Below are 16,007 nucleotides of genomic sequence, written 5' to 3'. Positions count from 1 at the left end.
CTAGTTACCATCCCCAAGATTGAGCCAGTCAATCTTGGCCTTCTGTCTCAGGAACTCTTCCTCCACACGATGGAGCTCCAAGAGTGTATTAGTATGCACTTTCACACTGTCTATAGCATTACCATCGAACAAATCAGTCTGCAAATTCTGCTGGGCCTCAATCAAGTCCTGCCGTGCTTGCTGAATTTGAATTTGAATCCCTGTGAAGTTCTTGTGGAGAGGCCTAAGAGGAGCTTGAAGTCTTTTCAGTTTCACCCAAAGCCTATGCATAGCAGTCCCATGGGCCTGTTGACACCAGCTATATCTGACAACATCCTGAAATCCTTCCCTCCTAGTGACACAATTGATGAATTTGAACATTGTTCTCCTTCCAGCCTGTGGAGTAAGGCAGCTGACTCTAATTGGTGAATGATCAGATATTCCTGGAGGCAGCACTTCAACAATGACATCCTGGAAAGTCTGGAACCATTGCACATTCCCTATAACTCTATCTATTCTGGAATAGATAACTCCTGAGGATTGTTTATTGGACCATGTGAAATGACACCCCCTGGTAGGAGCCTCAAACAAGCCAAGCCTTTGCATCATATCATCCAGATCTCTGTACTCCTTAACACTAACAGGATTACCTCCTATTCTGTCTTGACAAGTCCTCACATTATTGTAATCCCCCAAAACTATCCAAGGAATAGTCACATTGCTCCCAAGGCTATCAATTTGCTTCCACAAATCTAGTCTTCTCTCCAGTTGATTATAGGCATACACAATAGTAGCTAGATAGCAAGTTCTGTTGTCCAGGCCCAACACCTCTATATGGATATATTGCTCCTCAACTTGCAAAACTCTGATGTTAACCTCCTGACTTTTCCATAGCAGCCATATGCGACCATTATGATGATGGGAATAATTGTCTATGAAGTTCCACATGCTACCAAAACTTTTTCTAATCCTTTCAGCATTTATTTGTTTAACTATAGTTTCCAACAAAGCTACAATAGGTACCTGTACAGTATAGAGGAAGGAGTTAACCTCTCTGTGCTTTGCATCTTTATTTAGACCCCTTACATTCCATGAAGTGATCATTTGGAGTTGCTACTTTCCCCTCCTGGACATCCTCCAATCCCTAAGGGGGTGAACACATTTTGAACAATCATGTCAATAGTCGGGGAGAAGTTTATCTTCTTTTTAGCCTTGTCTGATTTGCTAGTTGTCACTGTGGTCCACTTCTCTTCAGGCAGATTAATTGGAATCCCATCATCCAGAGTGGGTGCATGGGTAGTTTTCACAATCTCCTTCTCTTGAGCTTTGGATGCAACGGCTGGAGCATCAGGTTTCTTCTGCCAAACCTTAGGCTGTTTCACTGCCACCTTCTTCATAGCACAATCATGCCCTATTCTCAGACAGGTCTGGCAATATTTAGGCCTCCATTCATATTCCACTTTTTGATCCCATTCTTTTCCACTCTGATCCTTTATTTTTATGGTATCCTTCACAGGTCTAGTAATGTCTACCTCAACAAGGACTCTCGCATAAGAGATTCTCAATTTCCGTGCTGTGCATTCATCAGTTGTGATCGGTTTCCCCAACACACTAGTGATCTTGGAGATACTTTGCTTCCCCCATAGATGCAAAGGCAGGTTAGGCAAGGTAATCCACAAAGGCAACACTCGAAGTAGATCAGCCTGTAGCTCAAAATCCATAGTCCAATATTTGAGAAATAATGGCTTACCATATATGAAATAGGGGCCTTGCTCCATAACTTTACTTTGATCATCAGCATCCTTGAAACGAGCAATGAAATAGCCAGATTCATTGAAGTACAATTCAGGTAGTGACACGAAATTCCACGATTTCTCCATAAAACCCTTCACCGCGTGCATTGAGAGAGATTCCCCTAATGCAAAGATGATCACTGCATTCTCCCAGTAACGAATCTCATCTTCGACGTCACAATCCTCGATGACAATCTTTTCCTCTCCATTAACAAATTGTGGTGGGACATACTCAATAGCCATCCCCCTATTAATGTTTCGGTTACCTTGAATGATATCCACCCATGGCTTCGTATTTCTTTGGTCAGTCTCCGGTTTCTCATGGTTCACTTTCGGAGGAGATTTCTTTAATTCCGGGACTTTGGTGATAGCTTTCGCAGGACTTACAGGCAATGCTTGTGGATCTGGCGTGATCTCAGAAGTTTCCGCTGTTCTGGAGGGCGCCGCCGCCGTCGATTTCGGACGGCCGACGCGCCGTTTGGCTTTGGTCATACGAAACCCTAGCAGAGAGTCAGCGAATTTTTATTTTTGTCGGATCTATTTTTATTAGTTATCCAAAAGAGCCAAAGAGAGCTCATTCAAAAATACATATTTAAGTAAGGTTTAGGCCTAAGTTGGTTAATATGTGAGAAACTAAACAAATCATGTTGCTAGTAGTAGCTTTACAATTATTTCATTTGTTCTTTAGATTCTAAGATGCTACACGAGAGGCCTTGAAAGTTAGGAAAACTAGAGCTGAATGAGTTTTCAACTAAAAATTGGTCTAATTGTTTTGCTAGGCAAACTCAATAGACAATAGTTTTAATTTCACCAAACAATTCAGCATTAACAGCAAAGTTCACACCTAGATTCTTAACAAAACTATTCACAAAATTAGTATAGCTATTTATAGATATTCCTCCACAAGATGAAGAAGTGGTTGTTAGAAGCACCGCAGTGTTGGCCTTTATAGAAAGAGGAGAGGACCAAATTATCTTGTTGAACCTAATATAATTTAAAGAATATTGATCTTCTCTTTTTTCTTTTTATATATAATTGAAGAATAATAATTTCTGTGTATAGAGTTTTTATGATGACAATATAATCGAGAAAATTTTTTAAAACAATTTAAAATCATCTACAAGAAATAAAGATATGATTGTGTGCATAAGAAAATGATCATCTATACCATAATTAACAATTAACAAGTATGACCACCTAGACTTTAATTCTAAATGATCATCTACACCTAGACAAAAGAAATGATCATTTGCACCATAGTCAATAGAATTGACCAAATGATCATACACTAAACTAAGAGGTGATCATCCGCCCCTAGAGAAATAGAATTATCATATATGCTCAAGTCAACAAGATTGATCATGCATTCCAAAGTTAATACGACCACTTACACCTAACAAAAAGAATTGGCATCTGTACCATGACAGACGCAATCATTTAAACTTAACATAAGTGAAAGTGTTCTAGTATGAGGTAAGAAAAGCTAAGAGTAAGGTATCTTAATGGTTGTATGCAATCAATTATACTAGTCATTCGTTAACATGGTGAATAAATATTTTGTGTGTGCGTATGTTTGTGTGTGATTCTATATCTTTTTTTCTCTTTACTTTTTGCTACCATACTTTTTGTGCTTGATAATAATAAAAACGTTTTTAAATCCAACACAATTCAAACATCTTTCCTCTTTATTACGTTTTTCTCACCATCAATTAGAATTAGAATATTGATCTCTTATTCAAACATTTAAATGTGTAAAAGTAAAAGATCTTCTAAAAAAGACATGCCTAACTCGGGAGATGAATCTACCTCTAGGTCATGTAAACATTCTTTCATTTCTAAACCACTTATCTTCAATAGAAACAATGAAAAAATTTCTTAATGGACAAATAAGACATACAGTTTCTTCATGACTCGATATGAATTTCTTTGGGATATGGTTGAAAAAGGTCACAATATTGTTGTCAACGGATGTGGGGATGCTATAAATAAATAAATATATCAATTGTAGATGATAAAAGTATAAACTTCATCACAAGGGAAAAACCATCATCGTAAACATTATTTCCTTCAAGGAATTTACAAAATTCCTAATAAATCTATTTACAAAAGTATTTATGACTCCCTAATCAGCACATATGAAGGAAATTAACAAATCAAGGAAGCTAAATATGGGCTTTTGATTCAACCATGTGAGTTATTCAAGATGAAAGATGATGAAGGTGTTGAAACCATGTTTGCTAGATTTAAAACTCGTGTCTTTGCACTAGGTCATAGAAAATAGCTACACTAATGTAGATCATGTAAACAATATTCTTAGAAGTCTTCTCGTTTGATGTAGATCATGCTCACTGAGAAGTCATGAGGTTCAGTGTGATGCAGATGAACCTTTCAAAAAGGTCAAACAATTTCCCTAAAGACTAAGGGTAAAATAGTTAAAGTTAAAGTACTTCAAGTCGAAAAAATGGAGTGTGAAGAAAATACCCTAAATGATGAAGATACGAAAATCCGGGACGATGTGGAGCTGGAGTTTCTTACCAAAAGGTTAATTACAGTAGTAAGAAGTCTAGACACTTCAAGAGTGATTGTCAAAACTTCCAAAGGAGAAACCCATATATGGTAATTCCCAAAAAAAAACAGAGGATGATTATGAAAACAAGGAAATTGTAGCAATGATGGCCACAACCTTTTGGTAGTGATCAAGTCACATATGGTAAAGTAGAATATAAGGTATTCTCTAATATTTTTATATTTGTATTAAAAACCCACTTTGAAATATATGCTTAACCGTGTTTAAAGCAAATATATAAAGTATAAAATCTTGAGAAAATATTATACATTTTTACTTGAAAAATAAACCATTTTGAACAATGAGATTGAGGATTTAATAACTTAAAAATCTCAATCATCTATACCAATTAGTGGTGGACAAGTAACTTCAATCACAAAGGGGGGTGAATTGTGTTATTTAAAATGTGGTTAATTTAAAAGTTTTCTTACTTAAAACAACAATTTGTGTTAGTAATGGAAAACTCAAAGAATAGAAATGGAAATAAAATAAAGCAATAAAATAAATGATAGAAATTAAATAGATATGGTAAGAGAGATGGCATCGGGATTTATACAGATTCGTCTGAATGTTGACCTAGTCATGTCGCCAAGAGATCATCTTGAGAGTTCCACTAAAACTTGAGCTTTTATAAGTTATGCCAAGGAACCTTTGATACAAGCGAATAAAGATATTTTACACTCTCTTATCCCCCTAACCAAAAGAGAGCTTTTACACTGGCTCATTAGCCACATACCTGCAAGCACATAGGTTCATATCCCCCCCCCCCCCCCCTTTTGATGATAACAACACATCTCTCATGGAGGTATATGAGGAGGGATATTCTTACTCCAAGAGTAAGTCATCAACTCTTACTCTTCATCTTGACCATTATTTTTTTTTCAATCTAATGGTTAAAATTAATGAATATTAGTTTTCTCTCTCCACATTTAATTATTCATTAATTTTAATCATTAGATTGAAAAGAATTAATGGTCAAGATGGGGAGTAAGTGTTGATAACTTACTCTTTTATATATAATATATATATATATATATATATATATATATATATATATATATATATATATATATATATATATATATATATATATATATATATATATATAAATAATTAAATACAATGGTAAGTTATAGAGGAGTGATATATTTACTCCAAGAGTAAATTATTAAAACATACTCCACATCTTGACCAACGGTAAATGTCACTTACTTGGAAACTCACTTGTCTCATGGCACAGCAAGAAACAAACAAGTGTTGCGCTATCCACATCCAATTTTCACCCAGTAAAATCAAAATAACAAAATAAGGTCAATTATTATATAATAACAACCACTAAAATAGATGCTTCGACAAAAAAAAAACACAAAAAAATATCTAAGATAAAATCAGTCTCTAATCTTCTTCTCTCCCGTCTTCATCATGGATTTCGAGCTGTTGTTTGATTTGAGGCCATAGAAGCATCGGTAGCCTATTGAAAATAAACATTAAAAAAAAAGTTACAAACTCAACTTAATAAATATTTTCATAATATTCGAAATATGAACTCGAAGAGTAAAATATGGTTAATGATTTAAAAATTATCATCAACCTAAAGAAATTGTTAAAAATATGGTTAATGAGTTATAATATATATATATATATATATATATATATATATATATATATATATATATATATATATATATATATATATATATATATATATATATATATATATATATATATATATATATATATATATATATATATATATATACACACACACACACTATCATAGGAGATAAAGAAATTGTTAAAAATATGGTTGATGAGTTAAACTTAAATCCATTAGTCAAACAAGAAAATGTCAATGATTATTTGATTCTAACATTCCTCTCAATTAAGCTAAAGTTTACTAAGATTATTATAAAAGGTGCAGCTACGGCAGTGGAGGCTAGAAATGGTAGAGACACATCCTAAACAAAAGAAATGGTTTAAGACATTGTATATATGATCTTAAATTTTGTAGTTTGATATTTGGATAGTGGTTGTACTCTTCTAATGTTTGAAATAATATTCAGAAAAATATTTTCCAACTCTACTCACATTAGACAACCTCAAAATAAAAATATTAAGTGTACCAATCATCTAACTAAAATAACTTAACAAAAATTAGAACAAGAACCTTTATGATTTTGGCATTAATAATCATATAATGGAATTGTTACAAGTCCTACGAAGAACATAGTTCAAACACAAATGTGGGCATAGAAGGATACCAACCTTCCAAAGGTCAGTGATAAAGACTATCATAATATCTTTGAGTGTATGATCCAGACTTTCTAATTGGGTACTGATTTGCTCTGAAGTTTTTCCATCACAACCTCCTAACGTAGCAATGTAACATGGTTAATTATAAGCCAAGTAAGACTTTTACTGAGAGACAAAGGAATAAATCTGAGGTGAAAAAAGCATTAAATAACAACTAATAGTGTCAGTCAAATTGCCCAATTATAGTTGTTCTGAGTACTACACAAGCTAAGCAGTGATAATTAACAAAATGGTTTTGCTTCTAAAATATATTAGACAAACTAACTAAGCATCTTTAATTCTTGAAGAAAATATAAAGCCGAAAAATTTCTTTGTGTAGAGTATTTCGTTGCAGTTGTGAGCAATTAATAAAGTGCCAATTAGAAAAATGTTACCTTTGTTTTTTTAAACAGCTACAAATCCCTAAACAAAAGGGATAAAAAATATTTTAGACACAAAATAGGTTAATCTTAAACAAGCATGGATGTACTACAAGGAGAGGGAGAGAGGTCCTTAATTATGTGCTTGTTATATAAACTCCAGTTCATATGAGAACCTGATTCTGTTCAGAAATGATATTAGCTGGGTCAGGCAACACAGATTCAGGTTGGTACCTATCCAGTTTACTCTGCATCACAGTAGAGCGATACACACTACAACAGCAGAGCCAAATACACTGACATATTCTAATAAACCCCACCAGTAGTCCCCTAAGTCACTCTGCAGTCAGACATAGTAGAGTTGACTTAGCTTTATATAAAGGACTCATATATATTATTCTTGTAATAGAAACATACTAGAAAATACAATAGGAAGTTTACTCTTGATTGCACTCTATTCTGTTTTCATGATCTCCAAGATTGAAATCTCAACAACCTAGTGTGGTATCAGTAGTACAACCAATTAAAATGAATCAATGGTTAGAAAAGAATTTCACAAAGCAATGTCTTACAATGTATATAAAGCCTAAAGGTAGAATAGACTACCATTTAAAATTTATTACCTCCATGAAGCTCTTGTAAACAGCCAAACATATGTAATTCACAATATGGTGCTCTTCATCTAGCTTAAGCTCATTGGCTATAATTTCCTTTCCAAAATGCTACAATAGAAAAAGAAAAAAAAGGCATAGTATAAGGAGTAAGGTAGAAGCAATTCAAAATCAAAACTTTTACAAATAATTGGCAATAAGACCAAACCAGCAGAATTTGACACTGTTTATTTCAAATGAGGGGGTACTCGGTATGTAAAATAGTTTAAACTCATCTTCTCTCCTCCTCCAACTCCCTCCAATATTGGAGGAAATCCAAAATTGAGCTAGTAACAATTTATACCCCTCTTTTCCCATCCTCTTCAAAGTATTAAACTAAACAATATAGATTAAAATAATCCTTCCCCTGCATCCATTTTGCTTCAATTAAACACTTTATAAAATAGATATTTTAGATGACAAATTTACCTTATAAACAAGACCAGCACTACTAAACTTAGTGGAGAAACCATGCCCAAAAACCTTCTCAAGTCCTTTCTAGTGATGATCATACCGATCACGGGCAGGATCCTACACACCTCTAACATCAAGAGCATCATCAAGACCCTCCAACACCTACAAGTACACGATTCAGTCCAAATAATACAAATGTTCCACTTCATTCAATAGCTAAACACATAGTGTAACAACAACAAAAAAAGGAAATATGGTTCTTCAATTAAATTTTAAATTCCCCTACCCAACAACATACCATCAAAAGAAACTCCACCACAGTAAAAAAGCATATTCTTGTCTATATTTTCTCAGCAACCCAATCATCAAATACATGAAATTATGAAAGTTAAAATACCTTTGAAACGAACCAATATCTTACTGGGTAGCTCATAAGTCACATGTTGAGTTCACCCATCGATTAGTGTTTCAGCAGCGATGAAAGGGTTGAGCGATTGAAGGACTGATGGTTTGTGAGAAGAAATCTCGAGCGATTGAGTTTCAGCACCATGGTTTTGGACGAAAAAGGTTCCTCCGACAGCGACGATGAAGAAACGGCGGGAACAAACTCTGATTCGCTGCAAAATACTTGGTTCCATGGCAAAGAGATAGGAAGTCGACTCGATTGGGGGTTAACGGAGGAATGACGGGGAATTTCGTTACCGATCATGGCCATTGATGACTATGAAGGTAAGTAATAACACTCCGACGATGAGATAATCGATGTTAACAGAGAAGATTGATTTTGAATAGTGTGTTTTGTGAGGTTGCAATGAAGGTGTGAAATGAAATGTGGTAGATTAGGGTTCCAAAATTTGTACAATCTAATCGCATGGAATAATGAGAATAAGGAAGAAGAAGAACTTTTGTTTTGCTTTGTGCGTGCGAAGTTTTAGGATTGAGGGATTCTAAAGAGAAATTTTGAGCGATGGAAGTGTGAAGAGAAATGTGAGAGTTGAGGGGATGAATAATCTGAAGCGATTGAAGTTGTTTATTTTTATTTTGTTTATTTTTAATTGTTATTATAAATTGAAATTCAGCGCCTTCGGTGAAAATTTAGGTCATGATATACCAACGGTTAACATGTATTTCCGTCTTTAAAGACAAGTTATACTAACACTTTTTTTACTGTTGCTAAAGATGTCCGTTGGTATATGGAAATTTTTTTAGTGCTATGAAGTATCGAAGCTCTTCCATCATTAACATTTTGAATTTTGTTAGTTACCAATTTGTGTAAATATCTTAGGTAATTTTTGGTAACTCTCAAGTCTTTTTGTGGTTAATAGTAGTATTTTATTGTCATTTGGTATATATTTATTCTTATATTTATATTATTGTTGAATAGTTCTTATCTTTGCAATCTATGTTGGATTTTGTAGTTTTTATAGATAATTGGAAGCTTGGACCGTGGAAAAAGCACTTTGAAGATGTTCCAAGACCAAAGCCAAGGATTGCTGAAAAGAGGTAGCGCGCTAAGCGAGGTTGAGCCCGCTAAGCGCGCTTTTGAAGAAAAGAAGGAAGTTCTGGCAGAGAGTTCCGCGCTAAGCGAGGTCTGGAGCCCGCTTAGCGCGGTTGGGCGGTTTAAGCAATTATTGATAGCGCGCTTAGCGGGCTGCACCGCGCTAAGCGCGATCTGCGAAACTTTGTTTATTTGTTTATGGGCCAGATCACTTTTGAAGTATGTAGAGATATTTTAGAGAGAACCAAGAGCATAATACACTGTAGCAAACATAGAATTGAAGATTGAAAGCCTTGATCGTCGATTAATCGCCTTTGATGCTTGTTGATCTTCATCCTTTCCTTCTTATGCAAGCTACCATTCTCATGGATAGCTAAATCCCTTTTGTATCAAGATAAGATGTAATCTTCCTAGCTTTTTGTATGTTTTTCTTGTGAATATATGTGTATGAACAAGTAATGATCAATATAGATGGTTTAGTTTGTTTATTAAAGCTTTTCTTTGGTATAAATGTTTGAGACATCAATGTTTGTATCTAGACCTAACTCATCATCTTTCAAACTATAAGTTGCAGACATGGATTTAGAGTTTGATGTTTACTAAGTATCGGTTTTAAAACGTTATTTGTATTGTTTAAACGGTGGAGAAATCGTCGGTTAAACAACACGGTAAATCTAACTATATCGTTGCGGACACGGACGATATAGGTGTCGATACGTAATTATATTGATCGTTAGCAAGTCATAAGCATCTATTTATAAGGAAACATACAAATTTAGGTCGATGAAATCGAATCTTGATACATTTTCTTTAACTTAGAACTTTCATTAATTTACTCTTTGCTACTAAAAGAATTGAATGATCTTTTACAAACCTAAAACTAAAGTAACATTAACTCAAGACAAAATAGGCTATAGAACGGCGGTGATATCGCAATAATCCCTGTGGATACGATAATAACGAAAAGTACACCACAATACTCTTCCAACAAATTTGTTTTGCATTATTTTAGAAAAATCCTTGCACAAGGATTTGTTACTAGAATCGAAGATGATGCCAACTGTAATATGGTGGGAGAACTGACTTTTAAAAATGTTGCGGATAGCAAGAGTCGCCACCGACTTTTATTTTATCCAATTGAAAAGGGAAAAAGAACAGGAAAAACCTTTGAAAGATTTTGAGTTCGAGGGTTAGGTTATACAAAGGGAAGGTATGAGCACCCTTTGTATCCATGGTTATCCATGGACTCTTAATTGCTTAGTTCACTTGTTTGTTTGAATTGTTTGAAAGAGTGTCGTGTGTGGATTGAAAAGATTTGAATAAGGACTTTAGCTTGTAAATAAGCGTAGCCTTTTTGAATTGATTTGAAAAAGATGTGTGAAAAGTAATTTGAGTTTGAATAGTGAGTAAGCAATTAAAAGCAACTACCCTAAGTTTAATTTTTCCGTTCTTTAAGACTTTTGTTTGAAAGGGCTATCCATACCATAAAGAGGGTAGGTAGTCCTTTCATTGGATTTGAAAAGGTTCATCGAGGATTATCGTTCGCCATAAGACTATCCCTACCATAAATAGGGCAGGTAGTCTCAGGGAAGGATATAATAGTCATTTTAGGAAACCAATGAGGATATTTTAGCATTCGAAGGGACGATCATCATTCATCGAGGCAACATCGAGGGACAAGATCATTTTTGTTTAGGCAACTTCGAAGGGACTTATGATCCTTTTTTATGATGATTATGAACTGAGAGAAACATTTGCTAAGGTATCCCCACGCTCGAGGGACTTGACTATTTTATATCGAAGGCAGCATAAGAAGGGTTACTATTAAAGGTGTGTGGGTGCAACAATCATGTGCTTCAATTCAGATATTTTATCTTATAAAGTTAGTGATCTAAATTAATTAACAGGCTTATCACTCCCTAAATTACTAACCAAGCAATTAAAATAAAGGCGGAAATATAAATGTTCCTACGCTATTACAAGGCTTCGAGTGGGGGATTACATAACCAAAAACACGGAAAAAAGCGGAAAATAAAAGGCAGAAATTAAAAGCCCTAAGCTATTACAAAAAATACTTTGCAAGCCTATACACATTTTCTAGAATTTAAATGGCAAAAATAAATAAAAGAAATCAGTCAAAGGCATGCGACATACACTGGAGTAAAAGATGAGGAGAGAATTCGCGCATAAAAGAAATTCAATGTTTGATTACAAAAGGCGAACATAAACCTTAAAGGTAAAAAATCTAATAGGGTAAAAACCCTAGCCTACAGTTTAATAGACAACTCCTACCTAAAGGTTTTCTATGGTTATCTATGATTTTTGAAGTTTAAAGGCTAAACCTACGACTAAATTAATTATTGGTTAGAAACCTAATCTCCATTAACAACATCAATTCAAGAACATTGATTCAAGATCAATGTTTTCGAGTCAAGAAACAACGTGATCGCAACCTCCGATCCATAGTGCCAAATCACATAATTACTAGAAAGCATCACATAATTTGTTATAAACATTACAAATGATTATAATTTTTTAATAATTTTTATACAATAAATTAATAATTAATAATTTTAATTGTGTTTTTTTAGAAATTAATAATTTAAAATGTTTATAACAAATTTAGGACACTACTCACTAGACCAATTATGTGTGATTAACCTTATAAACTCTAACATAATTGAAAACAAAACGATTACAGAACTTAAACCGATTTACCCTAATGCAGCTTCCACTACACTACCAATATGGGCAATGCTTCTTATGTTTGCAATGATCTTCCAACAGCCTGCAACATTTTTCACAAAACAAGGAATGACAATGAAGAGAAACATTGGTAAAAAACCAAACTAGAAGCAAAACTAGTGTATGCAACAACTGTGTATAAAACAACAAACTAATTGAAGTTATCCAAACTTGATTCAACTATATCATCATAAAACTTATTAAAAGGTTATGCTTTTGCCATAGAAAACCATAAAAAACAAGCTAATTGAAGTTTTGGAGGGTATGTCACGTGAAGGGCTTTTCTTGTGGCTACCAGTTAAAGATATAATTGTCACTGATCAATCTTCTGTACTCATGATCATTGATATTGGTTTTGCATTTAAACAACTCTCTTATTCCGTTTTAAAGAACAACTAATTTGTAGATCTGTACCTTCCCTTTCTCTCACTTTTAATTGTGGGCTTTAATTTTAATTAAGTACCAATGAAAAATAATTAATTTTTCTTATAGACATGTATGTATATATAAAAATGCTATTCTTCCACCAAATCATACACCTACACCGTATGTACGGACGACTATACACCTACACCGTATGTACGGACGACATTATTCATGTACGGATGTTTATTTTTAATACCTGAACGTGCATTAACCAACTGCATGACTGCATTAACCAAATTTTTACACTGCATTAATCAAATTTGATGACTGCTTAAAATTATATTTAATACCTAAATGTTGTATTAACCAATTTTATTACTGCATTAACCAAGTTTTTACACTGCATTAATCAAATTTGGTTACTGCTAAAAATTATTTTTAATACCTGAATGTTACATTAACCAACTTCATTACTGTATTAACCAAGTTTTTACACTGCATTAACCAAATTTAGTGACTACTGTAAAGTACTATTTATAAATAGTAACGTGAACAGTTTCATCCATACATGAATAGTAGTCATGAACAGTGTCATCCGTACATGTACATGAAGAGTGTGGTGTAGGTGCTTAGTTTAGTATAAAAATAGATATATATAGTACTACTACTTATTCAATTGTCCAGTTATGGTTGACATTAACTGGTACATAAATTGTGATAATAAGGAATAAGTTGATACAAGCAGTACTAGAATTGATTGAACTTATAAAAATCAATTATGTTATGGATAACTGCATAAGAAGTAAAATTTTCAATTTTCTCTAAATGCTCTTGATTATGTCTGGCAACCAATATTTTGTTTGATCAACATCAAATGGTTCAGTTCATCACCCAGACCCTGAAAAATAACAAACACTGAATCAACATAAAGAAATGAATACATTGAGAAAATCATCATTAGATATATAAAAGACTATAACAGTGATGAGAGGGAGTGTAAGTAAAAAAATGTATGGTTTCCCACCCAAAATGTGGTAGATATGTCCCAATAAATGCACTTCCCTTGCAGTTGCACACCTACCAAAACACACACTATTAAAAGCTAACATGAGCTCTCTGTCCCCTCTAATTATAGAATGTACTATAATGAAAGCTACCTCCTTGAGGAAATCTCAAAACCCTTCAACCTCATCTCAACTCCCTTCACTTTTTTTCTTTTCCAGTAAAAGAAATCTAAATGGGTAGCTGTGTGAGCAGTTATAAAGCCTCATCCTCTTCTTCTACACCAATCATCCAACCACCAAAACCTTCACAAAACAATGAACCAACCTTTCTAGTAGAGGAAGAAACAGTGAAGGAGGTACTCACAGAAACCCCCAAACCAGAACCACCAAAGCCACGTAGAAACATTAAGGCCTTTGACAAGTTTATAGAAGAAGAAGAAGACACCAAGGTTCACGAGAAACAACCATTGTTCATCAACAAAGGCTATAATACTTCAGAAATTTGCAGGTTAAGAAAAACCATTCCTGCAAGTACTTCGGAAAAAACCGGCAAAAGGGTCAACGGATCTCCGATCAAGTTGCTTAAAAACTGTTCCTTTCCCGGTGATATTGACGAGAGGAGAGATAGAATGGTTCATGGTTCGAGGAAATTTGGGTCTATGAAGTTGATTCAGTGCAGAGACCAACTGGGTCAGAATATGGTCAAAGAGGGAATACGTCGCCGGCGAGAACCCGGAGAGAATTCTTGCCGACAGTCTCGGTCACCGGTGCCACGTGTTGGCACTGTTGATGCTAGACCCTTCGTGAGTCGGAGTCCATCTGTGAGAAGAACGAATCGATCGCCGGCTGGAAGGGCTAGAACAACGTTGCCGGAGAGAGGACGCCGGCCAACGGAGATACCGGCCATGGAGAGTAAACGGTCTTGTGCTAAAGAGTCACTGGAAAATCCACTCGTGTCATTGGAATGTTTTATTTTTATATAGGGTTCTGTAATTGCCCGGGAATGGTGGTGGTGGTGGTAGTGGTGGTGGCGCCACCGTTGACCGGGTGAGGTAAGTAGGGTCAAGTCACAGTGAAAGTAAATGATTGTGATTATTTAATTGTGTACCTTCTTCAATCTTTGGAGTTAATGCATTTTGGTCTGACTAACTTATTCACAAAATTAACTTTAGAGACTTGAAAATAATTTTAATATTTTACTTGCTTTATGTATTTTGTTAAATCAACTCAATTGGTAATCTTCATTCATTAGACATAGTGATACCTTAGTAATATATTCTTTTTATAAGACGAGAATTACAATTTATTGCATGTAAAGGACGATTGCAGAATACTCAGAAAAAATGGCTCAGAAAGGAAATGATTCATGGACTATTCTAATCGATTACTCTGCAGTGCTAATTGATTATACCTAATAAATATAAAAACCATTTAGCCAAGTTTGCTTCCGATTAAAAGGATTCTTAATCAATTAGGTGGCAAGTTTGCTCCTTAATCGATTAGATACAAGTTCTAATTGACTAGATAGCAAGTTTTTTCTTTTCTAACTGGTTATGACACTTCTTAACTTTGGCTTGATTGATTGATGAAGGTTCTATCGTTAGTTTTATGAATTTGAAGTCTTAGGAAATATTGAAGCTCCCATATCATTGACATTTCGAATTCATTAAGCATCATTTTAGAAAAATCTTTGCACAGGGGTTCATTAATAGAACCGAAGATGATATCATCAACATAAATCTGAACCAGGAAGATGTTATGTTCGGTTTTCTTGATAAAAAGATTTTTATCGATTTGTCCTCTTTGGAACTCATTTTCAAGCAAGAATTTGCTTGGACGATTATACAACGCTTTAGGAGCTTGTTTCAGACCATATAAATATTTCGTGAACTTGGAAACATGATCCAGAAAGGTCGAGTTGATAAAACTCAGAGGTTGATCAACATATACCTCCTCTGGGATGTAACCGTCTAGGGGTTTTTTACGTCCATTTGAAATAGTTTGAAATTCATGATGCAGGAAAAAGCTAATAACATTCTTTTGGCCTTTAATCTAGCTACAAGGGCATATGTTTCATCGAAGTATATCCCTTCCAATTGATGGTAATCCTTCACAATGGTTCTAGCTTTATTTTTTAGAACATTGCCATCTTCATCTAGCTTATTTTGAAACACCCACAAGATACCAATTACTTGATTAGCTGAAGCTTTGGGAACAGGTTCTCAAATGTGTTTTCATTCAAATTGATTTAACTTTTTTTGCATGGAAAGAGAATGATGTTCAACAACAATAGCCTCATCGATTCCTTTTGGCTAAATTT

The 16,007-nt window shown here is 34.3% G+C and overlaps 3 protein-coding genes and 1 long non-coding RNA gene across 6 annotated transcripts; 1 reads left to right on the top strand and 3 right to left on the bottom strand.

Moving 5' to 3' along the window:
- On the bottom strand, positions 1-1,083 carry LOC131605555 (uncharacterized). The gene has a single exon (XM_058877900.1). It carries the CDS (start codon positions 1,081-1,083, stop codon positions 1-3), a length of 1,083 nt encoding a protein of 360 aa, XP_058733883.1.
- On the bottom strand, positions 1,080-2,264 carry LOC131605554 (uncharacterized). The gene has a single exon (XM_058877899.1). The coding sequence runs from the start codon at positions 2,262-2,264 to the stop codon at positions 1,080-1,082; it is 1,185 nt and encodes a 394-aa protein (XP_058733882.1).
- A 3,319-nt stretch (positions 2,265-5,583) lies between these two features.
- LOC131602721 (uncharacterized) lies at positions 5,584-9,086 on the bottom strand. 3 transcript variants are annotated; one of them, XR_009284126.1, is made up of 7 exons: positions 8,472-9,086; positions 8,090-8,236; positions 7,634-7,732; positions 7,452-7,506; positions 7,026-7,350; positions 6,604-6,707; positions 5,584-5,809 (listed from the first exon to the last, which is right to left on the bottom strand). It is a non-coding gene; the product is annotated as an uncharacterized LOC131602721 (long non-coding RNA). The 3 variants fall into 3 exon arrangements; XR_009284127.1 differs by having other exon boundaries at positions 6,604-7,350; positions 7,428-7,506; XR_009284125.1 differs by having other exon boundaries at positions 6,604-7,350.
- A 4,834-nt stretch (positions 9,087-13,920) lies between these two features.
- LOC131605553 (uncharacterized) lies at positions 13,921-14,670 on the top strand. Its single transcript, XM_058877898.1, has one exon. It carries the CDS (start codon positions 13,921-13,923, stop codon positions 14,668-14,670), a length of 750 nt encoding a protein of 249 aa, XP_058733881.1.
- The last annotated feature ends 1,337 nt before the right edge of the window (positions 14,671-16,007 follow it).

Source organism: Vicia villosa, linkage group LG5, assembly GCF_029867415.1.
Source record: "Vicia villosa cultivar HV-30 ecotype Madison, WI linkage group LG5, Vvil1.0, whole genome shotgun sequence".
In the NCBI taxonomy this organism is placed as follows: Eukaryota; Viridiplantae; Streptophyta; class Magnoliopsida; order Fabales; family Fabaceae; genus Vicia; species Vicia villosa.
Note: the sequence above shows the minus strand (reverse complement) of the source record. Positions and strands in the feature narration are given on the sequence as shown.

Excerpts from the sequence above, each read along its gene's own strand:
- LOC131605555 (XM_058877900.1), bottom strand. The coding sequence starts at position 1,083 with ATGATCACTTCATGGAATGTAAGGGGTCTAAATAAAGATGCAAAGCAC.
- LOC131605554 (XM_058877899.1), bottom strand. The coding sequence starts at position 2,264 with ATGACCAAAGCCAAACGGCGCGTCGGCCGTCCGAAATCGACGGCGGCG.
- LOC131605553 (XM_058877898.1), top strand. The coding sequence starts at position 13,921 with ATGGGTAGCTGTGTGAGCAGTTATAAAGCCTCATCCTCTTCTTCTACA.